Consider the following 26729-nt stretch of genomic DNA (forward strand, 5'->3'; position numbering starts at 1 on the left):
GGGCTTGACTAGATCTATCCCAATTTGGTATGGGAGGAGATAACTATGGGTCTTAGTTTTGAATCTTCATTAGCCACAGGTGAGTTTCCAGAATACTGGATGCTAGGTAATGTTATCCTCGTGTTCAAAACGGGCAAAAGGATAAACCAGGACATTACAGGCCAGCGAATCTTAGTGATAGGAAAGTTGAAGATTTGGGTTCACTTGGAAAGGCAGGGACTGATTGAGACATCATGTCCCACTAGTCAGAATTGCTTTGGGATATATAACATTCAATTTTGCAAATCCCATTGTATTAAAACAATGTTTAAGTAACTCAGAAGGCCAAGGCACAAGGGAGCTGTGTTGGGAAATGGGACCCAAAACTGTCTTGGTGGTGGAGGTATAAGTTAGGATGAATGTTCTGTGAACAATTGGTGCTATCAAATATGACTGGTGGTATGATGGCACAATTCTATTGAAAATGGGATAATGAGTTCCTGCTATCCAGAAAATGAACAAAGCTGCAACTGTTGAAAATATGAAGTTATATCTCAATACTGAAAATGCACTTGCATTTAATTTTAGTTTAGAGATACTGCGCGGAAACGGGCCCTTCAGCCCAGTCTGCACTGACCAGCAATCCCTTCACATTAACACTATCCTACTCACACACACTAGGGACAATTTACACATACACCAAGCCAATTTACACAAACCAACCGGTGTGTCTTTGGAGTGTAGGAGGAAACCGAGGATCTCTGAGAAAACCCATTCAGTCACGGGGAGAACGTACAAACTCCATACAGATAGCACCCATAGTCGGGATCGAACCCAGGTCTCATCCGGCGCTGTAAGGCAGCAACTCTACACCACTGTGCCACCCCAATCTACTGTACTATTATTCAGTGATGTGGTATTAGTCCACCAGATGATCACTTTGCAGGGGCGATCCCGAGCTTCCCATTGCCTGCCACTAATTCCACAACCCACTCACTGAACATTCAATCTGTGGCTTCCCATACAGTTACAATGTGGCCCACGACAGACTAATATCTTTCATCTGAGCATGATGTAGCCTTCGGGGCTGGCATTCTACAATTTATGTACCTTGAAGGACATCCCCAGCCTGACCTGCCTGGCCCATCTTCCTACTCTGCATTTCACAACTGCTGTGCTCTCACCAATTGCTCCCATTCATTCAACTAGGGAACCATTACAGCTTATACCATGGGTTTCCCCTGTCAAAGGCAGCAGCTTAACAAGCTTTGTCTCCTTCCTAGTTTTAACAGAGACTTTAACCTGGCTTGTTAACTGTGTTTCTCTTCCCTCGGATGCAATCTGAACTGTTGGGTATTTCCAACATTCTGTTTTTAAAGCTGTTACCCTCATAGTCAGCTTTGCTCGTTATGTACTTTCAACAAAGTGATATGTTCATTTAACAGGACATGAGTTTTGGTCAGTGTATATGTACAGAGTATACATTAAAATAGACAATAACAAGTAGATACCCATTCTTTTAACACAATCTGTTAACTACCCACAATTACACAGTGAAAAATCGATCGATCTGAAAAATACCAAATAGTTTTAATCATAAATTTGTTGCTTAATCGCAAACGGTACAGCAGTTATGTTATGTATAAAAAGAACATTTTAAATCTGCATCTTGTATATTTGTTGTAATACTTTAACTCCGATGTTTATTAAGTGAAGACAAATCACTGGACTATCACTGTCTGACAAGCTTGTGATAAACAGTTAAAGCTTGCTACATTTTTGCACAAGGCAAGCCATTTGACCAAAAATAACATTGAAGCAAGAGCAAACCAAGTTGAACAACCTGATTTGACTTAGACAAGATTTTTTGCAAACAATTATACTAATTGTTGTTTAAACCACATAACAAAATGCCTAGGTGAAATTACAGTATGTTTGGTGAGATAAAAGCACTTGGAATAGGAATACTACATACTGAACAGATCCATACAACACTGATTGCTGTAAAATGATGCCTCTGCAATTATATCTGATGTGGGGCAGTTGCAAGATACTGAACCAATGGTTATTCCACATCATTGAAAATTGCCTTTTAGTCTTACATGATTACAGCATATTGCAGACTTAAATCCCTTACATATCCCTTGTATTGCATCATGATCACAGTCATCCTTAAAAGACAATGATTTTCCAATCAAGATTTCTTGATTAAAAGTTCAAACAAATTTAAGTACACAGCTGTCTAACTTTGTCGATCTAAAAATAGACTGCATTTCCAAACATCAATAGCTGTCGTCATTGGTTGCTTTGGTATACTGAATTTTAGATTAAACACACATTAAAACATTTACACGATACACAAACTTCTGACAATCACTCAGAAAGGAGATTTTTCTCTTTAGCAGAGAACAAATGTTCATTTACATTAAAAGGGAAATAAAGTTGTCCACTTCCTCAAACACTGGGGGGAAGTTGGCTTCATTAGTAAGTTCTCAAACACGTCGCAATTGGTCATACTTAAAAAGATTCTGCCAGCTTAAGCCAAGTCTCCAATCAACTCATTTTTGACTTGTTTTCCTTTTTGACTCAAGCATAATTTAAAAAAATAACATATTCGACTGAACAAATCACAAAAATCCATAGGGCAGTATTGTACAATATTAGCCGTACATTAACAACCAAAGCAGCTAACTCTAAATTTGTATATTTGGGGCATCATTCATTTTAACTGAAGACTTATGTCAGTCCAATTTCTTCAAGTACGCTACGAGGAGTCTCAGCTTCCTGTGGAGGAAAAATTAAACACTTTGGTAATCAAATATAAAGGAATAGCACTGGGTTCAGTATTTTCAAGAGGAACAAAATATATAGAAATAGCCAAAATACAAGCGCAAAACATTAATAAACCTGCAATTGTGGAAGCCATGTTTCCAGTTGAAAAAATGTACCCATCTTCCAATTTCAAAGGTATTTTCTCCCATTTAATTCAATGCAGCACCAAATCCTGATGAAGAGGTTAGGGAAGTTTCTTATCCATAATCCGTCCTGCATGTGGTATAAAATAGCTGTGTATTGCAATTTCCCACCAGTTTTTCCTCACTGAGGCAGGGTCAGATTTTTGTTTTGCACTTTCCCCACTCATGATCAGACCAACATAAATCTGTGGGTAACTGAAGATCCAGTGGTGAGAATATACTATTTGCATAGCTGTAGGTAAATATGACAAAAGACCAAAGGTTTTCAAACACAGCAACATTTTACAAAGTTATTCAGAAGGGGCAAGAAATTTACAGGAAATGTATAATTACAACTTACTTTGACATCCTAATTAGGGGCGTGGCAAAAGAAAAAAGAAAAATTGTAAGCTTTCTGTAGACAGGTGCAAGGTGTTAATATCAGTTATCTACACTGATTAGCATCTCTAATTAATTGTAGCTCACAATTTGAGGTGAGAGAGACAGTGAACAGTGCACGCACTCACATGCTAATGGGGGCTGCAGTGCAGGGATATTCTGTTTCACAAGATAGCATTAATTAAATGCTCAATGCCTTTTACATCTCTATTTTTAAAATGGCCATTATAACTGCAATAATTATACTTAAAAAGACTACTAAATTTCCATACGACCTAGATGGTGGTTATTCAGTCCATGTCAGATCTCAAACCAAACCCATTCCGCCACGATCACCCTGTTGATTCTTTTACCATTCACCTACACATTGGGTAATTTCCAGTAACCAAATAGCCAGTTTTGGAGATGTGGGGGGAAACTAGAGCACCCAGGGGGAATCCTACAGTCACAGGAAGAACATACAAACTTCAGACTGCACGTCTGGATTGAACCCAAGTCACTGACGCTGTGAAGCAGCAGCACTACCTGCACCATGGTGCTGCTTCAGAATACTTCCAAGTCAAGAACAAGCACATTTTTTTTGACTGGACAATTTTAATAAAGTTGATTTTATATTGCCCAAACTTTGAGAAAATGAATCCGTGCATTAGTAATGCAAAAACACTGGAGGAGAAGACCACAAGCTCTCAATTCATTATCAGCAAAGGGGCAAAGTCAGCCCTTGCTTGCTCCGACAACTCCAAAGAATGGCTAGACAGGCAATATGTTTTTTACTCGTTCACAGGATGAAGATTCAGCTGAATCCCATTTTGTCCCTGTGCATTTGTGTTGGTCAATTCTTCACTATGGTGACACAGATCATGAATATGGGAAATTCCAAGTCAAAATTAGAAGATGGGAATGTAGCTGCACCAAGTAAACGTTTAGGAAAGAACTGCAGATGCTGGCTGATAGAGTGGGTGCTCATATCAATTGCTGAGCATGCTATCAAATATCCAGTCAAAATCGCCACAATGTTTCACATGAATAAATCCAGTGATGGCTGCATTGTGAAAATTTATATTCTGGAACAGATTAAACCACTCCTGCACAATTTATCATGTACTACCACTCCAACCCAAATTTCAAATTAGGATTCCAAAATGTGTAACATTATTTGTAACTGTAATCCTAATTGAAAAAGTAAATTAGATGACAGAATTTAAAGCCAAATGCAGATATCAAGCAAATGCTAACTGAAAAACAATACTTTATGTAAATAAATAAAAATAATGGTTAAAAGATCAGTAGGGCATCCAGACAAAAAGGAACCTGAATTTATGGCAGTAAAGTAACCGGGCCAATCAGAAAAAAACTCTATTCATATTGAAGCCAAAACCACCAAGTACCTCATTAAACTGGCTTTCAAGTTCTCTTTGCACAGTCTCTTTGCAATTTTCCTATTACTGATCAGTAGAACTTCTTAAATATTATATATAACTTTGAATATATACTATTGTAAGTTTGCATATATAGGAAATATAGCCACAGAAAACAACATTGATGCATGCAGGAATATTTTATTTATAACATGCCAGAACCGTGCACTTCATAGAACACAAACTTAAAGCAAGCTTTTTACAATCACAAATAAAATAACAATTTCAGTGAGCTTAATGCATAGCAACAAAAGTCAATCACAGCAGACTGCAAAAGCAAACAAAAGTTAGTGTAAAGTAGGCATTAAACTATTGAACTTTGAAAACAGAAGTATTACCGTCTAAAATGTGTCTCTGTACATCATAACATGTCTAAAGTACTTCTTTCTTTCCCTCTCACCGATATAGATAGTACTGCTTGGGTGCAACTTGAAACTACTGATCCAATCATAGTACAAATACTTACTGTTAAATATAAAATAAATGAAGCACGCTAAAATAAAGTACAAATAACAAATGCTTCACTTAAGACTACACCAGCCTTTAGAAAGTCAAATGATGATTAGCAAACACTCATTATAGATGGTCATCACTGAAAATACATAAATGAGTGTGTGCAAATTAGTTGTAGGTTTCATGAGAACAAGCAGTCTACTAGAAATGATATATTTCAAGGTTACTTTGGACTTAGCAAGCTATTTCCTCTCATTTAAATGATGGGACTGAATCAGCTCACCTTTAACTATGCATACAAAAGCAAGCTATAACTTGACCTACTCAGGGGAGTACAATGGAGTAAAATATGCATGAGGTTTTCATTTCCAGGGTTACCAGTTGACAGAGTTGGCTGAATCCCAGCTCCGAGAAAGGAAAGCATGCACGGTTAGATTTTCTGAGGGGCTGCACTTGTTAGACAAAGCTAATACAAATTGGGAAGGGAATAATTGCTTTTGAACTGGCTGTAAATTTAATTAACTCAGACAAAAAATAGTATTTAGATGATTTCTATGTCTAGATGGCAATTTCGGAGACATGAATGTAAAAGATTTATTCGATGCACAGTCAGGTTTTAAAAAAAAAAAGGGGCTAAATTTACATAGGAATTACATTACTCTATTCCAAATCACCAAAATGAGAAAGGCAATTATATCCATTTAATTACACTAATACTACAACATTTATGAACCAAAAGATTTCAGCTAACTAAGTTACATAATATAAAATGTATATAGTAGTCCAGAATGTTTCCTGCTACTTGGGTAGTGATATATTTTCTGGGATATTTGAATATAACACTTTTGCTCAGATCAAGTCGAAATTGATGCTACCTGCACAGAAATGGCCAAGGAGGAAGCAAGGGGGGGGGGGGGGGGGGGGGGGGAATCAATTATCTTCTCTCACATTACTTCAATTGAAATCTTATCGCAAATGTACTTAATACAGAAATCCTCAAGTTACAGTTCTATCCAGAAAGGCCATGGAAGATGAAATCCAGCCTGAGCTAGGCAATGAGATACTTTTCTTGACAGCTAATCAACTATCCTTACTTTTGCAGCTCTAACATTGACCATTCTGCCTTTCCCTCAGCACTTAGTTATGTTTCAACTTTCCTTCTCTGATGCTTCAGTCACATAACCTCGTGAACTGCCTATGACAACTCACTGGGACTCATTTCCTCTTTTCAAACCATGGAAGAAAATTCACATCCTCTACCAACCACATTGATAAGGTGAAGAGAAAGGAAAGGAGGGAAAAATTAAGTATCAGCACCAAACTGAAAACTAAAAAAATATACAAATACTAAATGGCTAGCAGCATAATTCAAGAACTCCTGCATTAAAGCAAAATACACTGTTCAGTTATATATTTTACCCAATAAATATCAAATGGCTTTGGGATTACAAAGATGAGGATACAATTATGTTATTAAAATTTAAACAGATTAGTATATAATCCAATTTAAATGACATGGCTCCTTACACCAATGCCACAGAATAAAATGTAGGTGGCAAAAATTACTGCTGAAGCAGCATACATTTTGGATAAATAGGACTTGGGTATTCCTGTCCTCTCAATCTGAACATACCACATGGATAGTGGTTTAATAGACACACACAATGATACTCGAGGGAACCAAGGTATTGCTAATTGGTACTCTGTGGTGCTGTGCAAGCCGTTGTTTTAAAAATAGTTTCTCCAACAACATAAATATTTTGGTATTGCAAACATACAAAACACCAAGCTTAAACACTTTGCACCGAACTGAAGGTGTGAGATGGCCTTGTGTTTTTTTTTAAATGGGAAGAATTGCAGAGTTGTGACAAGTATAAAAATCAGAGCAAAAGGAATCAGAGAATGGCCCTTTCCACCCTGAAGAAACCACGGATATGAAAACAAAACTGTGGTTAAAAATTATCTTTCAGCTCCTCATAACACCCCGAACCTGCCCTTTATGCACAGAGTTAACTAACCTCGCATTAGCAAGCATCTCATTTGCTGTACAGATGAACAATGAATGTGAAAATACAGCGGGTGATGAAATAACGAGTGCAGATTGTGTTGGAAAGATTGGAATTAACAGTTTAGAGCTCTTTTGCAACATTAATCTCAAATATAGCCAGGTCAGTGGCTGTTTCTGAGCATTAAAAAAAAGACAAGAGTGCAATATAACTCAACATTTCAGACATCTTATAATGAGTCAAGAGTAAAACAGTTTTAAACCAGCCTAAATTTTGATTAGCTTTTAACCTAGCTGGTTCAATCTTGGCAAATAAGAAATGGCGCAATTGATAGAACTATAATTAACAAAACTCTAACTTGTTACTTTTGTGGTCTAGGACACCAGCTCTAATTGATGTTAGCAAGACCTTGTGCAGGCATCATTTACCATGTATGAATATGGTGTATCATACTTTTGTTTGAAAAAGTTGGTATTAAATTTAGAATCTGAGATGATCAGAGATGTCCAAATATAGCAGTATCAGGCCTGCTTGGTGCACATTAAAACTGTGTTAAACCTTACAGAGATAGACCCAACATGCAATGAAAGACATTAAACCAAATGCAATTAATGTTGCTTTACAATTGGAACTAGGACAGCATAGAACAAGGTTAAAATGAGCAAAACACAAACATGTACCAGGCGGCTAGATGACAAAGTACTGATGTTCCCGTTACATCTAAGTATTTGTACAACATTCATGTGAACTTCACAGAGCCTAGGAGCCCAGGAAAGCATTCCGACAGCAAGCAGACACGGTCACCTCCTCCGATTCACCACGTAGGATGAGCCACGGCATTAATATACAGGAACATTAAAATATTCGTGGCGTGGCTACAGGAGAAAAAACAAAATGCCAATATCTTCTAGTGGAAAAAGCATGCAGACTTTATTAAAACACTTTGATAACTGTGGGGTGAAATTCAGCGTCAATATGGAAACACGTGGATGTTATACCCAAATGCATTAACAGAATGCCGAAGCCCATTACCACGATTTCACATTGGTAAGCAAAATGCAGAGTATTAACTGAGAGCCAACGAACAAGAACATGCTGGAACAAGGATGCTGCTGAATTAGATTTTTTTTACATTCTACAAACACAGCTTACATTGGTTAATGGAAAGCAAATCATCAATGGAAAGAATGATCAAACTGGCCACATTCACATTTCAAAGACAATGATGAGAAGGTACAATGTGTTTGAATGTCAAAAGGAAGACTGGGGAACAACAAACAGTATCTTGGGTTTCTTCACCACAGCAATTTCATGTTAATTTCAAGCCGTCTCACTGTGAAATACACATTCATCAATGTAACTTGACATGAGATACTGGGGATGGTGCAGAAAAAAAATTACCAGACTTGTAGCACAAAACAGAAGTTTTTAACTATGTGGGGAGGCAAGTCCAAATTAAAGTCATTACAAAATATATTGATAGGATAGGCATGCTGAGGGTTTTTCCACTCGAGAGAATCCACAAGCTGACCATAATCCCAGTCAATAAATCCAACAGGTAATTCAGGAAAACTTTACCCAGGGTATAGGGTGGACCTTGCATAAATGAGTGGCTGAAGGTAGCAGCACAGACTTTTCAAGAAAGGCTAAGTAGTTGCAAGAGAAAAGAATATGCCTATGCCAATAACATGAGACAAATTTGGTGTTCAAAACATTGCGAAACAGACACTGCCATGGATCTGATGGAATAAATGCTTGTCTCTGCCATGTCAATTATTGCAGCAATGTTCAGAAGATCATCTGAAGTAATCATAGACTTTAGGATTTTAAGTGCTACACTCATTCATCCAAGCTCAGCTCATTAAACAATACAATGAGTAAGTTATAAACACATAATTCAGGCACAAGGACAAGATAGCTAGACCTTGAGCATCTATTTGCCTGGTACCCAAGTCCTTAAACTAAAATATTTAAATGGAAGTGAATATGTTACTGATGACTCAAAATAAAACACTTTTGCAATTTGATCCCCTCCTACTAAAAGTAGAGAATTTATCTTTTCAGTTAATTGTGAAGGACTTTGGTCCCAACTGACATAAATGTCATGGAGCACATTTTGGATTCCACATTTGATGTTGGCAAGTTATCCAAATAGTTGAATGCAAATTCATCTGCTTCTTGAATAGCAAAACTAATTTACAAACTACAACAAAAATCCAAGATCATACAGACTATGAGTCCTAAAATAAACAAACTATAGAAATGGTAATTTTAAATGCTATGCCTTGTACTTTAATGCCACAGCTGTACAGTTTAAACAGGATTATTTAGAAAGAGATTCCTCACGTGCTCCAGGCACACCTATTCCTATAAACTTATTACTACAAACCAAAATATGCATTCAACTTCAAAGGTTAAAACATGATAGATTTATCAATGCAATCTACATTTTGTTAATGAGTCCTGAGACAAGGTTTCACTTCAACAACTTCATAAGATCTTTCTGAATTTAACAGTAGAGTCTGAGGGAAGTTAGGAAATAATTTCAAATACTTTTTCCTGCTCATTTTCGGAGTGAATTTTAATAAAAAAAGGGAACAGTCACTCGGGAAATATTCCTTTTGAAGTCAAAGAAACAAAAAATAAAATAGTAACACTGATTTTTTTTAAATCTCCTGCCATCACAATATTTCAATGCTGAGTTGATCATCCACTAATTCTCCACTTCAATGAGGTATTTCATGTTCAACACAAAACAGCAACAAGCGGTTTATCACACCAAGCCTCTCCTTTTTGCAACAGCATTTAAAGATCTCCTGTAACCTGTTCAGGTCCATTTCAGATTGAATTTGATGCATTAATGTTACTTTATGATATTGTTAAACGGATAAGTGTTTTATTTTTTAAAAGCCTGCTATAAGTTAAGCATTGCCTTTTAACAATGTTAGCTTCAAAAATATAGATGCAGCACCAAGACACCACATCAATGCCATCATGCAAATTTCAATTAGGATCAATCCCGTCACCATCTGCTTTAGTACAGTGTTTAATTTTCAACTTCTCCCTACATCAGGCAATTTAGCAATTAATGCCATGGCAATTTTGCAAACGTGCATCATTCATTATGCTTCCAAATTATACCCATGCCACTCAAATGGGAAAATAGTTACCAATGGTCTGGATGGGGAGCCATAACAGGCCAATAGCCTAAGATTTCTTTCAATCATAAGATATCGTCAGCTGACAAACTTCCCCAGTCTTCATTTTGGTTCTAAAACACAAAATTAAGCAGCATGTGAGAATTAACAATTTTTCCTCTAAACATCTCTGGAAAAGGAGTGCCATTATCAACAAGAACACAATCTCAATTTCACAGGACATGCAACACACGGTTTCCATGAAGCATTGCTACAACTGAACAACTGGTCTCCAGCAAGATAATCAAAAGCCATCATTTCACATTCATGCTAGAATGCAAGGCATTCCATATATTTTAATTCATTGTACATATTACAGTAAAAACAATCAAAATCAGAGTTTGAAAAACATCTGCATTCTGAGCAAAAAGTAATCTATAAATCAATTATTTTTACACATTTTAAACTGTGCACACTGATGTTTTAGCAAGGTAGAACCACAGCCTTATGTATACACCCTGCCATCTCGAAACTAAAACACAAGATAAAAACATGGAACATTGGTCAGTCTCACCACATAACAAACCAAAGGACTGCATTCAGTGCAAATCATCTGAAAGCAATTTTGCATGTCTAATCACAGAAAGACAGCACAAATCAGATTCAAGACACATCTCAGATGGACACACTTCAATTCGCAAAGACTGGTAAAAAGATTAATTGCACAGCACATTTTAGGCAAAAGACAAAATGATTCCAGGATCCTGAGAAAGTTGCAACTCATCGATCTTGCAGAAAATGCCAGCTTTTCTCAGAAAAGCCATAAGCTAGGAGTGAAAGGTGGAACCACATGCCAGGGTGGTACTGTGTCACTGAAACTTAGCTGCACAGGTTCAGTGACACTATTGTTGAGCCAGTTTCTCCTGCATATGAGCATTTTGCACTTATTTTTCCTTTTCCAATGGATCCATAACTTTTTTTATTTTTTTTTAAATCTTAACAAATTCTGTGACCTTCAGCTACATTAGCCCCAACAGCATAGCTGCAAATATTACTGCTTAACATGGCCTTTTGTTTCCTTGAAGACTAATGGGGTAGTCTGTTAAACAGCATCTCTATGCAAGCCTATCAAGATGGCAGCAGATGGACGAAAATAATAATGCCAGTGAATGGGCTGGGGGCTTACCTCCCGTGGCCGTGGAGGCGCTCTGGGAGTTCAGATGTTGGCTGCGGGGCTGGCCAGGGTTTGGAGGATGCGTTGTGGCTGTGTGAGGGACAGCACAGTCCTAGGTTGATTTCTCTGGATCAAGATGTCGGAGGAATTAACTGCTGGAGGACCTGCAGCAACCAGGGGCTCAATTGGATCAAATGCTGCTCCAAGAAGCCGAGCATGCAGATCAGACGTGCCTGCAATGGCATGGAGTGCAGATCAGCAGAGCAGCACATTGACAACATCGTCAGGCCAGACCAACCCCTGCAATTGCAACCCGGCGCCGGCCAATGGGCCTTTCTGGCTAATATAAGATGCTACATTTTTAACATCTTTGAACTTGAAGGATACAAGATGGCGCTGGAAACATGGTGCCTCTTGTGTGGTCCTTGTGTAATGTACTATGCTTACATTCTTGTACTCGAGTATGATAGTGCCTAGGTATCGTAAGGTCTTTACTGAATTCAACGCAAAAAAAAGGAATTTCACTGAACCTAGGTATATGTGACAATAACGTGCCATTGAACCATTGATTGTAAAACTTGTGAGCAAATAATGTAAGGTGATAACTAGGCATGAATAAGTGGATAAAGTGACCCACAATTACAGATGTGCCTTTAAAAGTCTTACTGATTTTAAAATTATAACTGAAAACTTGGAGTAAGAAAGGAAAATGTCATATTTCTACTCAAGACGAGAACCATTTTCAGACCACAGCACGTAACCACCCAAGCAGGAATTAATGAGGTAGTATCATTTGCTGAGTGCATCTAGGTAAATTTTAATATGTGGAAACATTCTGATTAAAATGGGATTATGATCAGAAAATAAGATGCCACAGCTGGAAAACGATGCCATTAAGCTGGAAAGAGTGCAGACAAGATTTATAAGGATATTCTCAGGACTCAAGGGACTGAGTTACAGTGAGAGATTGAGCAGCTAGGACTATCTTTTGGAGCACAGGAGACCGAGGGATGATCTTATTGAGGTGCATAAAATCATAAGGGGCCTAGATACAGTGAATACAGTTTTGGGAAATCAAGAACTAGAGGGCATAATAAGAGAAGAAAGATTTAGTTAGAGGGGCAACTTCTTCCATCCAGAGGGTGATGAACGAGCTGCCTAAAGTAAAAAATAGTTCAGCAGATGCTCAAAATCTCAAATAAAAACAGAAAATATTGGAAATATTAAGCAGATTGTATTGTATTCTTTTGTATTGTATTCAATTTATTATCATTATCTCATATTAGAGACAACGAAATGAATTTTCTTTACAGTCGAGTATCATAAAAATAAATAATAAATAAATAAAACATTAAAATAAAAATAAAAATCAGAAAGCCTCCATGGAGAGAGTAATAATTAATGGTCCAAGAGTAATAAAAAATGTATCAACTGGAAACCAAGGTTTTCTCTCGCTCCAGATGCTGCCTAAACAGCATTGTTTTTCTTTGAGCTATTCTTAAAGATCAAATTATATCTTACATTCATCTCCAAAGTGAACTTGGAATGATCAACCTTATTCATATAAATCACAGGCAGTTCCACTTTCAAGGCAACATTATATTTTTGTTCTGAACGTGTCATAAAAGACAAGAGCAATGCAAGCATCATAAAAAAACGTTACTGCATTCGCCCAAAGTTTCAGTTTCCTGAATCCAATGCCTTTAACAAGACAATGGCAAGTCCAGAATTTATAGTAAACTAGACCAAGTGCGGACCCTTTGGGCCCCGTCCTCCAACGCAATATTCCACCACAGATCCATAGCCCTCAACTGCGCAGGCGCGGCTGACAGGTTCCCATCGTGAAGCCAGAGATCCCCATTGTGACGCGAGTCACGGCAACCCTCCCCCAACAGTGCAGGCAGCGTTTTTAAAAGTTCAAAATGGCAATAATTTGTAAAATATAAGATCAATGCAAACGCATCTCACTCTCCCTCCCCTCCATTACCTCACCATCCCTCTTCCTAACCCTATCTTCCTCCATTCCCCCTCATCCCCAGCATTCCCTCCCCCTCCTCTTCACCTTCCCTCTTCTTTTCCCTCACCTCTCCCTCCCTCTCCTTTCCCCTACCCTGTCACTCCCTCCATAACCCCTCTTCCTTCCCTTCCATCCCTTTCCCTCTATCGCCCTGCTCCTCCACTCACCTCCCCCCAATCCCACTCTCCCTCCTCACCTCCACCACTCCCTACCTCCCCCACGCTCCCTCCTCACCTCCCCCACTTTCCCTTCCATCCTCTCTCTTAATCCCCCCTCCTCCCCCAATTTCATATCCGTCACCCCTTCCTACCCCCCTCCTCTTGCCCGCTGCCCCACTTCTCACCTCCCCCTATCCCATCCCCCCCCCCCCCCACAATGAAAATCGTGATTTTATTTTAATGAAATTCAATGAAAATCGCGTTTTTCTTTAAAATAACCTTAACACAATGTTAGCTGTTAATGAAAACGGAAGAATTTGATTTAAACAGGGTTTAAAAAAAAAAAAAAATCAATATCATTGAAAACCGCGATTTTTTAATGTAAATGAAATTCGGGATTCCATTGTGAAGTCATTGTGACTTTGAAGGCGGCTGACGTGCAAGGCAAGTGGAAAAGTGGTTTGAAAAGTGTTTTTTGTAAAGTTTAAAATGTCATAACTTGTAAAATAAACACCCCAGGACAATGGCGAGTAAGGTGGGCCAAATAGAAATTAAGTCAGAAAATTGAGAGTATACTCTAGAGAAAGTAAATTGTGATCAGATTAATTTTCTTGGAAGAATAGAGATATTTTGCCCAATTCACAAATAACATTTCTATTCAGCATGCGGAATGGGGCTTGTATATAAATCAAAATAAATAGCTCTATAGATAAAATATCACCTTGTTTTGTCAAAGGGTGGACAATTTATTGGTTCTTTGAAATTCTCTGCTATAATATAACGGTGCAGGCAGCATGGGGGAACTCCGATAGGGAGAGGTCAATGTTGCCCTGGGGAGAAGCAATAAATGAGGTCTTGCATGATGGGTTAATTAGGGCCTTTAGGGAGAGAAAAAAAATGGCCCTTTGTTCTTAAATAAATTAATGAGGGTGGTTACCAAGCGAGAACACGGACAAATGAATGTATGAGCTATGCTTTCTCCTCCCAGCAGTTCTGTAATAACCCATCAACTGGATGATTTATCATCTCCCCCTACAGCAACCCTCGTGTTAGACATCCAAGAAATTCCCTTTATCCTGATCACCACTCACTGCAGCTCGGTATTACTTCGTATTCTCTCCTACCCAGTTCAGACAAGGGTCTTTGACCTGAAACCCTGTTTCCCTGTCCATTAATGCTGCCTGACCTGTTGAGAGTTACAAGCAATCTGCATGAAATTCAGATTAGCCAGTCTCACATTTCCTTCTTAGACAACCTCAACAGGCTTGTATCTACTGAAGATAAGAGATGACTTGAATGACCTCAAGGAATGTGGAGAAGACATTTCCTTTTGCGAGAAAATCTAGAACTAGGGACCACTGTTTATAAAATAAGGTGTTGGCGTTTGAGACAAGATTAAGTAAAAGTTCTACTCTCAGTAGGCCATTGAACTACTTCTCAAAAGACAATGTACGCTGTCTAAATATTTTTAGGGCAGAGGTAGGCAGAGGGTAATAGCTTACTGATGCAGAGGCGTTAGGTTGCAATGTGGAATTGCAATTACAACCAGCCATTACTGTACAACAGAGCAGGCTTAAGGTCCAAGTGGTCCACTTTTGCTAATGTATCGTCAAAGAGCAATACACTCTCATTATGATACACATTTTAGAATTCATGTGATGTAAGTTTCTATTGAAACACTAAATGACTGTGACTAGTAAAGCAGGGCATGATATATTGTATATACTTATACACTATGTCGAGTGACACACCAGATGGGCAGTGGGAACTACATCATGAATGCAACATGAAAGACCATTCTGTTTCTCCACCATGGTACAGTGAAGGCTTCTTTAAAATGTAGCACCTGCCCAAACATATTCTTGGAACAAATGTAAATTTCTCTGTGTCCAAATTTGTACCAGCAAACGGAAGGACTTGACATATGGATCAGTCTGCAGATGCAAGCCAAGCTTAGAATAAACAATTCTGCTATTAATTACATAAATCAGTAAAGATTTAAAAAATCATTTTTGAAGGAATTCCAGTCAAAGCATTTGAGAATGCAACAATACAGCTAACATTAATATAGAAGATAATAATTATGCCCGCATAAAACCAGGCTGACCTCTGGGACTGAATATTATTCCATGGCATTCAAACATTCAACAAATTTTGTTCATATCCAATGTACATGGAAATGCTAAGAGCCAGGATGTGTGGCAACAGGTTTCTCTAGTGATCCAACACCAGAGGTTATATTCATCAGAAAACTACTCCAAAAAAGATTTAGAAAGAACAGATACGCCAGTTTAATATAGTACTCAATAGTCAGTACATCATTGAAAAAATGTTTTCCTCTTACTTTTCTTTCTGTGCACGGAATAGCTGAGTGAATTCACCATTCAGTTCAGTTAGTTCTTCACTCATTATTCTCTTCAGCTCAGTATGAACAGCTAATCAGGTTCTCTCACCTGTTCCAAGTTAGGGCTAGATTGTCAGATTCATGACCATATTCCATTTACCTGTCTATATTCTACAGAGGTGCAATATTTAGATAGGAGGCCAAATTGTTAATCTGGATAATTCTGAGATTAATTCACATGAAACTTGCTTTAATTATAACACTCATTTTCAGTCATGAAGGTATAATGTTTGTAGAAAATAACTAATTTACGTTCAACTTGCAAACTAAAGTAAAACAGTAGCCAAATAAATCTCCTTATTAAAATTACACCTTGCTTGACAGCAAATTTGCTTGAAATTGAATAATTAAATAAATTTTATTAGCGGCTTTGACAGTCCGGAATCGCCTTCCAGAGGGAAGTGCTTCAAAGAGTTTGTGGCCAGGGTGAGAGGGGTCAGAGAGAGGTGATTTCCTAGCCTCACATGCTGTTTTCTGTCTTTCAGGAAGTTGGGAGAGTTGAGTCTAGTAGCTCTGGCACAATGGTGTTGAATGCAGAGCTAAAATTCACAAACAAAAGCCTGGCGGTCTAGGTACTGGAGTGCATGCCTAGGTTGACTGCGTCATCCACTGATCTATTGGCCCGGTATGCAAACTGCAGGGGGTCCAGCAGGGGGTTTGTGATATTATTTCAGTTCTGTCCTCACAGAAGAGAACACAAATAACTTTCCAGAAATACCAAGAAACCAATAGTTGTTGGAAAGGGAACAATTAAAAGGTGACAAAAAAGTGCTTGAAAAATTAATGAAGCTGCAAACCCATAAATGCTCATGCCCAAAGTACTCAAAGAGGAATCCATGAAAATGGATGGGTTATCATTTTCCAAAATTCTACCGATTATAGAATTTGAAGATTGAAGGTAGAAAATGTATCTCCATTAATTTAAACAAAAGAAATAGGAGGGAACTGTACAGGTTAACCTAAAATCAGTAGAAGGGAAAATGGCAAGATTTTTATGAAAGATGAGATAACAAATTGAGATAACAGTTGAATCAAAATCAGCATGAACTACTAATGGGAAATGTAGTGTTTGACAAATCTACTGCAGTTTGTTTTTAAAACTCTTGAATAGTGGATGTGGTGCATTTAGATTTTCAGAAAGATCTTGATGAAAATAAATTGCTCTCTTTTATGGTCCTATGTTCCAAGAGACTTTGTAATAGTCTGGAACTTCTTCCCAATAATACCATGGGCGATTTTGCAATTTTACTGACGGGTTTCTAACTCTTAATACTTTTCATCTAACAAATGAGTAAAGATAAAAAGTCAATAATGCCACTTTTGATGAAATGCAGCGAGCAAACGCGATAATTCCCGATATTTTGGATCTTTAAATCTCCACGAAAAATGTCCGCAATCAACTTCTGCCGTTTTTACACCTTCAGCTCCCTCTTGTATTTACCTTAGTTTCTATCTTTTTTTTGGACTGTAAATTTAGGTAGCTGTTCCTCACGGTCACCCCGACTGGCTCACTTAATTGCAGCTCAAAAACTGGCCGTTTTCGATGTTTTTAACGGGTGCGAAAGTGCGTGTTTTCCCATCCACTAACATGTACCGGAAGTGACGCTTGTCCCCCAGTTAAAATTTTCGGTCACGTGAGTGGGGATTTACGCTCCAGTGACCTTTCGTGAAATCACCCTATACAACCAATGTACAATATGTACTGGTCTTCAAATTAAATGTTACTGATTAAAATAGTATACATTCTATATTTCTTCATTGAAACGTACAGAATAGTGAAAGGCTTGGATAGAGTGGATATGTAGAGGATGTTTCCACCAGTGGGAGAGTCGAGGACTCGAGGTCATCTTCTCAGAATTAAAGGACGTTCTTTAAAGAAGGAGATGAGGTGGAATTTCTTTAGTCAGAGGGTGGTGAACCTGTGATTTTTTTTGCCACAGAAGGCTGTGGATGCAGTCAGTGGATATATTTAAGGCAGAGATAGATATATTCTTGAGTAGTGCGGGTGTCAGAGGTTATGGGGAGAAGGCAGGAGAATTGGGAGGGAGAGATAGATCAGATAAGATTGAATGGCACAGTAGAATTGATGGGCTAAATGGCCTAATTTTACTCCTATCACTTATGACCTTCTGAAATTCAACTTTCCCCATCTCCATTGTCCACATACTTAATATTATTTATTAGCCCCTCTACACTTGATTATGTAAAAGAAAAGTTAAATATCTCCAAATCAAACAGACCCTAGAATTTTGGATTACTTCATTGGGCTTCACCTTTCACTTCACCTTTCCATGCCCAAAACCTTGATGTTGTAATCATACAGGTTTTTTTTGTACAGAGGTTTATAAGGGTTAAAGCCCACTCATACTGCCGATTAACTATTGAATACAAAAATAAAAACGTGCTGGTGTTTTGCCGAACCATATAAACGAGTCCAAAGGATAAGTTAAGATACCTTCTCATACAGGCCAGAAATTTGCCCAAGAATCCTTCTCAACAGCAAACCAAAAAAAATCGACAAAAATGCTCAGCAGTAGCATTTCTCACAAAAGAGCATTACAGAGACTACTGAAATGATGTAGGATCCGGTCCAGATGTTCAGGTTTGAGAAGGCTCGTCATTTTTCAGCAGTTTATCCACAGGCCAAGGTTCAAATTAAGTCACTGTCCATAAATAGGCTCCAGTGAAGAATTGAACATTATAGACCTAGATAGTGCATATCCGTACAGTGCCCTCCATAATGTTTGGGACAAAGACCCATCATTTATTTGCCTCTGTACTCCACAATTTGAGATTTGTAATAGAAAAAAATTCACATATGGTTAAAGTGCACATTGTCAGATGTTAATGAAGGCCATTTTTATACATTTTGGTTTCACCATGTAGAAATTACAGCTGTGTTTATACATAGTCCCCCATTTCAGGGCACCATAATGTTTGGGGACACATGGCTTCACAGGTGTTTGTAATTGCTCAGGTGTGTTTAATTGGCTCCTTAATGAAGGTATAAGAGCTCTCAGCACCTAGTCTTTCCATCACCTTTGGAAACTTTTATGCTGTTTATCAACATTAGGACCAAGAGTGAAAGTCAAAGAACCCATTATGAGACTGAGAAACAAGAATAAAACTGTTAGAGACATCAGCCAAACCTTAGGCTTACCAAAATCAACTGTTTGGAACATCATTAAGAGAGCACTGGTGAGCTTACTAATCGCAAAGGGACTGGCAGGCCAAGGAAGACCTCCACAGCTGATGACAGAAGAATTCTTGCTATAATTAAGAAAAGTCCCCAAACACCTGTCCGACAGATCAGAAACACTTCAGGAGTCAGGTGTGGATTTGTCAATGACCACTGTTCGCAGAAGACTTCATGAACAGAAATACAGAGGCTGCACTGCAAGATGCAAACCACTGGTTAGCCGCAAAAATAGGATGGCCGGGTTACAGTTTGCCAAGAAGTACTTAAAAGAGCAATCAGTTCTGGAAATAGGTCTTGTGGACAGATGAGACGAAGATTAACTTATCTCAGAGTGATGGCAAGAGCAAAGAATGGAGGAGAGAAGGAACTGCCCAAGATCCAAAGCATACCACCTCATCTGTGAAACAGTGGTGAGGGTGTTATGGCCTGGGCATGTATGGCTGCTGAAAGTACTGGCTCACTTAGCTTCATTGATGATACAACTGCAGATGGTAGTAGCATAATGAATTCTGAAGTGTATAGACACATCCTATCTGCTCAAGTTCAAACAAATGACTCAAAACGCATTGGCTGGCAGTTCATTCTACAGCAAGACAATGATCCCAAACATACTACTAAAGCAACAAAGAAGTTTTTTTAAACTAAAAAATGGTCAATTCTTGGGTGGCCAAGTCAATCACCCGATCTGAACCCAATTGAGCCTGCCTTTTATATGCTGAAGAGAAAACTGAAGGGATTAGCCCCCAAAACAAGGTTAAGCTATAGTTGGCTACAATACAGGCCTGGCATGGCATCACCAGAGAAGACACCCAGGAGCTGGTGATGTCCATGAATTGCAGACTTCAAGCCGTCATTGCATGCAAAGAATATGCAACAATATACTAAACATGACTACTTTCATTTACATGACATTACTTTGTCCCAAACATTATGGTGCCCTGAAATGGGGGGACTAAATATAATCACTGCTGTAATTTCTACATGGTGAAACCAAAATGTATAAAAATGGCCTTTATTAAAATCTGACAATGTGCACTTTAACCACATGAGATTTTTTCTATTGCAAATCTCAAATTGTGGAGTACAGAGGCAAATAAATAAATGATGGGTTTTTCTCCCAAACATTATGGAGGGCACTGTATACTAACTAGCTCCAATCCTTCACTGCAATAATATTCATATCCTGTTCATGATTTTAGGTAATGTACTGACATCAAGCAAAGTTAAATGATCTGGAATGACCCAAGTTAGTTGGAGGCACTTGCTTGGTGTCCTTGGACTTTGCAAGCTGACTGTTGGCAGATTTAATCACCCACAAGCGCATTTATATTGTACAAGTTTGTAGAACTTCAAAATAAGATGGGTTGCATTGTTATGGTAGTTTGGAGTATTTGGCTTCCAAATGGAAGCCCAAGCCAGTCAGGAAAACTGCTAATCTACCCAGTGTGTCAGAGGCTCCAAAATGAACTAGAAAAAAGGATCTAGTGAAATGGATGCAATTACAGACAGAATGTTATGCACCTCTGACTCCCTGGTCCATTCATTCCTCACCATCCAATCTCCCTGTCCCCAGGCACTTTCCCCTGCAATCGGGGAACCATATGCACTTTCTCCTACACCTCTGCTTCACTCTTGCCAGATACTACATAACCTGCTGCATAGCATCCATAGTATTTTGCTTAGTCTTTAAAAATACTGTTGTCAGGATTAACTATTATTACATGCAAGGCCTTTATTCAATACCTACTAACATTAAAAAGAGTTCTATTTTCACATCTACAGCTAAAGTACTGCAATAGGCGGGAATCATGCCAGTGACTATGCAACAAGTTCCCATAAGCAGCAGAGACAATGCTCAGACCAGATACAACTGAAACTCCCCTAAATTACTTTGAATAGTGCCATAAAGTATTTGCATTGACCCAATTTCAACAAGATCAATAATGACCAAAGAATAAGGACGAGGACGAGATAAGTTAGGATACTCGGTGAGCAGCAGAACAGAACCACTGGGGGTCAGCAAGCAGATCCGAGCAGAGGTCATCAAGCCTTACACACTAATCAAGCTAAAATTAAGCTGGTGCTCAGAGGTAGAATAAATGTACAAAATGTGTGTAAATGCTTCATATCTTCAATGCTTGACAATTGGTTCTGGGTTATGCCTCAACAGGTAGTGAGAAATAATGAGTCTGGAATCTGCATTGCTAATATTTTCATGCAAACATCAAGACATAATACTTCTGAACCAAGTTGCCTTGATGGCCTATTTGCTCAAAGGTTGCCACCCTACTCGATGACACAATAAACAGTATCTAAAAATAAGTCTGATTCCGGGGCCTCAACAATTGGACAATGCAGCAAAGCGAGGTAAATAACAAAGCAACTAACATGGCAACAATAAACGGTAAACACAAGCTTTTCAGGGAAAAGACAATATAAAGGAAGGCAGACACATGGAGACAAATACAATCTACTGTTTGTTCCACAATGAAGACTTTAAAAGCCATTTTACCAGAGGACAAATGTGCAGATTTGTATTATGGCAGTTCTGATTGATCATGTCTAAACAAATATAAAACACTAGAATGTGTTTTTAATCTGGAATGGCTGTTAAGACTTGTGTCTTCATACTTATACAATATTAGTAAATTCTTCTTCTGCCTTCGTATTTTGTCACGAGACAAACATGCAACTTCAATCATACACAGATCATAAGTATTAACAAAGTGGGTGTTTAACAATCTTTGTTCTTTCAAATTAGGGTTAGTACTAAGGTGACAATTTCTCCTATTAAAACACAACATGCTAAAAGTCTCCCAAGCACATTCTTAAATGCTTACCTCTTGCAACAGGTCAGCTTGTTCAATTGCCTTCAGCACATTCTTCTTTGAAGTCTCCTGAACTTCCCCTCCTAACAGGAACTCATCCAAGATAAAATAAGCCTTCTCAAAGTTAAAGATAATGTCAAGCTCACAAACCTTCAAGAGAAGGAAACAAAAACAAATGGTGTTCACACAAGCATAAATACAGCAAAGTAACTATACTTGCAACTCAATGTGACTTAATTTCAGCAATCATTTACTTTTCTCATACATAGATAGTTTGTGTACAATTACCATACTACTGACAAATGTTTCTTTGAAAATATATAGCAACCAGGAACTCCAGACATTTTGCACAGCACAAAATAATGAAAGGAGATGAACTACTAGGATGGACATAAGAGCACTCAAAAAGCGAGTTCGGTATTCGGCAGAGCAGAAACACGATGCATCATTTAACGTTGTATGTATCTGTAATAATTCTGACGTGGGAAAGTTCATTGACAATGAAGCAGCTGAAAATGGTTGGGCCTAGGACACTGCCCAGTAGCAGCCCTGCAGTGGGTGCCTGGAGCCGGGATGAAGAACCTACATTAACCACCACCACCTTCCTTTGTGTGAGGTACAGTTCTGACCATTGGAGTATTTCCCAGTGACGTTGTAGATATGCAGGGGTTTGGGTACTTTGGAAATGGCAGGCATCTGTGAAAACAGTCAAGCTTTGCTGAGGCGACCAAGGGACACCAAGTGCAAGAGGCTCGTGTAATTACATGGTGCCATCAAGTCTAGATTTGTAAAGATGCTCCCAACTGTTTCTGTTCCAAGGAAGCTCTGGTGCCACCAAGTCTGGGTTAATGTTAAACAGACGCTAAACCCAGGTCTGTGATTGGGTGAAGGATTTTGCATTTATACATAGTATGTGTGTTGTGTTCTTTTGTATACATTGTTTGTAAGAAGGCAAAGTGCCTCTTAATGTGATCCCTTATCTGTAAGAAGTGATTGACATGTAGGGATGGCCCTCCTATTGCATTTTCATGCCTTTAGTAGGTATGTTGCAAAGCCTACCTGAAGCGTCGCTGAAAATCTGTCGCTGCGGGTGTGCGCGATTTTGGCGCCGTTTAGAGGGGGCGGGTTTAAAACGCGATTTTCTCTAGGCTGTTCAAATCGAAGATGTTCAGCCGTGTTAATTATTAACGAAAAATCGCTGGAAGACCCCGTCGCAAAAGCTATTATTAGTTTTAAAGGCCTTGGATAATAGTTATAGTAGTTTACAAATCAATCTCTAAACCCGCGACCACCGGCAGCTGTCAGGGTCTCATAGAGCAAACCACAGAAGGTATGTAGCTTATTTTTACATTAAAAAGGGCTTCTTAAGATCCCTTTATACAAAGTTTAATATTGCGAGTAGCTCATTTTGGCCCCATTATATCCCGCAGTATTTTTCTGGGCATTTGAGGGCACAAATCTACCGCAATGTGAACGTTCTAAACCAGCGCGTTCACAGGATCCCACTAGAAAGCTGATTTAAAATGGACTTTAATTTACAGCAATTGAACACTAAATTCCTTCCATTTGGCCTATAAATTAATGTAAATTAGATTTAAAATCATGTTTTATTGTGAATTATTTATGAATATTATTTGCACACTTAGGCTATTTAAAAAAGTTAATCATTTATTAAGAAATGGATAGATGTTTAGATCTAGTAATTGAAGTTTGAAATTAGCTACACTTGGGTAACTAACTAATTATATGCTTTAATTTCAGGTCATCCAAGTAACATTATTTTATATTTGTTTCAGAATGGTTCAATCTATGATAACTGAAAATTTCATTCAGTTCTCTTAATTTTTAAGAAAGTTATGGGCTTTTGACTGTCCACGATCACAGCTTTTTTGTTACGTCCATAGAAAATCAATAGGGAGCAAGATGCTAATTTCCGAGTATGAAAATGGCCATAACTTTTTAAATACATGAGATATGAAAGTGAATTAGGTGTCAAATTAAACTTCTTTTTATGCTTTATCTGATGGGATAAATTACAGACTTGATTTTTTAAATCTCAAAATTTTGTAACATTGCTACCTTTAGTGCCCCGCTTCCGTTTAGGGGTATAAAAGTGTAGGTATTCATTTGGGTGTGCCGGTTGTCTATTCTTCTGTTCTGTTTACACGAGGCTAGTAAATACTCGAGTGAGTTGATCCGAGTCCGGCCCACGGTACCGTTTACAATTAAAGAAGAGGTTGGACTCAGTGATTGGACAAGAGTGTTCGTTTCAGTGATTGACTGAACCAGACTAAGGGGATAGTACAGATCCGGAATCAACAATATCTATTCACGTTAATATTGCATGGACTCACTGATACCACATTCAGTCAAATGCTGCTTTGACGCATTTTCACCTCAACTTGAATTTGGTTCTTTTGTCCACATCTTGTCCAAAATTGTGGTCCCGGCAAAACCCAGTGTAGGCACTGGTGACCATATTATTGTTGATTAAGTGCCACTCGCTCGCAGTTTGCACATGATTTATTGGGCCGGATTACCTTTGCCCTGCTTTCTGTAGACAGCATATACTCGGGCAGTTCTCACATAGTCCAGTAAGATTGTAACTGTACTGGAATCTTGCCATGAAGTATGGCTAATTTTAGTTTTAGAGATACAGTGTGGAAACAGGCCCACCGAGTCCGCGCCGACCATTGATCACCCATACACCAATTCTATGTTATCCCAGTTTCACATCCTACACACTAGGGGCAATTTACAGAAGGCAATTAGCCTACAAACCTTGGAATGTGAAAGGAAACCGGAGCAACTGGAGAAAACCTGCGCAGTCACAGGGAGAACATACAAACTCCATATAGACAGTATCCGAGGTTCTTAGTGCTGTAGGCTGCAGTGCCACTGTGCCTCCCCCACCCCCAAAAAATCTAGAACTCAACAACTGACAAGATGTGATCTGCTCAAATAGCATTGCTGTATCCAGTGCTCTCAACAATTCCTGATATCATAGAACAAACTGAAGACTAGCATGAGTGATTCAGTGAATGCAAGTACTTCCGGTTCAAAGCACTTCAGCATTTGTTTTGACACTAACATGACCAAATTTGCACGAAATGATTAGTCAACTTAATTTAAATTGTTGGAAATCTAAAGAGAAAAATCTGTAGGTGCAGGAAATTTGAAATAATCAGAAAGTGCATCTATGGAGGAAAAAACCCCCAGTAATGTTTGTTCTGACAGTCATTGATCTGAAACATGGACAATTTCTCTCCACAGATGCCACCCGACTTGTCGAAGGTTCCCAACATTTATTTTAAATTATTAGGATTTTGAAGGAAATGCACTGAATTAAGTTTTTTCTTTTCCAAAATTACTACATATACATGGTGATCAAATGCACTTAAGGTGTATTTCCTGCATATTGTATAGTGTAGATGTATAATGAATTTAAGGATTTCAACTCACACTTCCAAAATACTTGTCTAGTAGTTCAACATAACGATGAATAATCTCCAGTGTTATGAGCTCATTGTCCTGGTCTTCAATAGCACAGCAGAAATAAAGACTTGCATACCTATACGAACATAACAGTTCAATCATTTGTTGTTAATACCATTGCTTTTTAGCAACAGCTGCTACATCAGCTCAAATGACTGAAATAAATTGTTTACCATTCTATTTTACATCTTTTGCAAAACATTCAGAGATTCAAGAGAGAGTTAGATATAGCTCTTAGGGCTAACGGAATCAAGGGATATAGGGAGAAAGCAGGAATGGGGTACTGATTTTGGGTGATCAGCCATGATCATATTGAATGGTGGCACTGGCTCAGAAGGCCGAATGGCCTATTCCTGCACCTATTTTCTATGTTTCTACGTTTCTAAAATGTTGAATACCATTGATATCAGCACCCAATATTCAATTTTAATCCTTCATCAAAATTAAATTAATAATGAACTTAAATTCTCATGTAATGCGTTTGAAATCTGCCAATTCAGCGTGGATAATCACTTTACATAAAGAATTGGAAAACAGCATCTCAGGATGTGTATTACAGTACAAGAAGCTCCTGTCCCATTTGCTAATCCTGTCATTTATTTCACAACCTTAAAAGTGACAAGCTCCATGACAAGACATTCATACATCCTTTTACAAAATATTTTACCTCTAGGCTAATCTTAAATAAATTGGATTTTTTTCAATACCAAATTTTTTAAGTTCTGCGCACTTACGTAGGAAAAACACTCAAGAAATACATTCAATTTCAGAATTTTCAATAATGATGGATTATTTAAGAGTTGTTGCAGGACGAGTTGTTCAATAATCGTGCACAGGAACATTTTTAGAGAAGTGAAAATGCAAGCTAACTGGTGTAGTGAGTGCATATACAAACAGGAGTTAGAAGTGAATGTTTGCATTCAAACCTTTTATACACAATCTTCAGGTCTCTCCATTCTAAAAAGCTGCACATCTTTGGTTTACGTGCTAGGACTGTCTGGACCAGCTCCCTTGTAATTTTTTTCTTCTCTTTGTCTGAAAGGGGAACATACCACTTTTGCAGTCGAAGTTTCCCTTGACGACTAAATAGCAGCATAAACTGCATCTG

At 38.3% G+C, this 26729-nt stretch overlaps 1 protein-coding gene across 8 annotated transcripts in view; it reads right to left on the reverse strand.

Moving 5' to 3' along the window:
• Positions 1 to 1544: 1544 nt before the first annotated feature.
• ap1s2 (adaptor related protein complex 1 subunit sigma 2) overlaps positions 1545 to 26729 on the reverse strand; it is a 30870-nt gene continuing 5685 nt past the window's right edge. For 2 of the 8 annotated variants that reach the window (XM_033032924.1, XM_033032925.1), the window contains exons 2-6: positions 26548 to 26726; positions 25589 to 25697; positions 22139 to 22276; positions 3295 to 3303; positions 1545 to 2763 (exon numbers count right to left, since the gene is read on the reverse strand). In XM_033032924.1, the coding sequence (XP_032888815.1) occupies positions 2716 to 2763; positions 3295 to 3303; positions 22139 to 22276; positions 25589 to 25697; positions 26548 to 26726 (483 nt within the window). In that variant the 3' untranslated portion in view covers positions 1545 to 2715. Of the gene's footprint in view, positions 2764 to 3294; positions 3304 to 4871; positions 8085 to 10379; positions 10481 to 22138; positions 22277 to 25588; positions 25698 to 26547; positions 26727 to 26729 lie in introns of those variants that run through there. The other 6 variants (XM_033032928.1, XM_033032929.1, XR_004414012.1 and 3 more) reach the window with 5 other exon arrangements.

This window comes from Amblyraja radiata, chromosome 14 (genome assembly GCF_010909765.2).
Source record: "Amblyraja radiata isolate CabotCenter1 chromosome 14, sAmbRad1.1.pri, whole genome shotgun sequence".
Lineage (NCBI taxonomy): Eukaryota > Metazoa > Chordata > Chondrichthyes > Rajiformes > Rajidae > Amblyraja > Amblyraja radiata.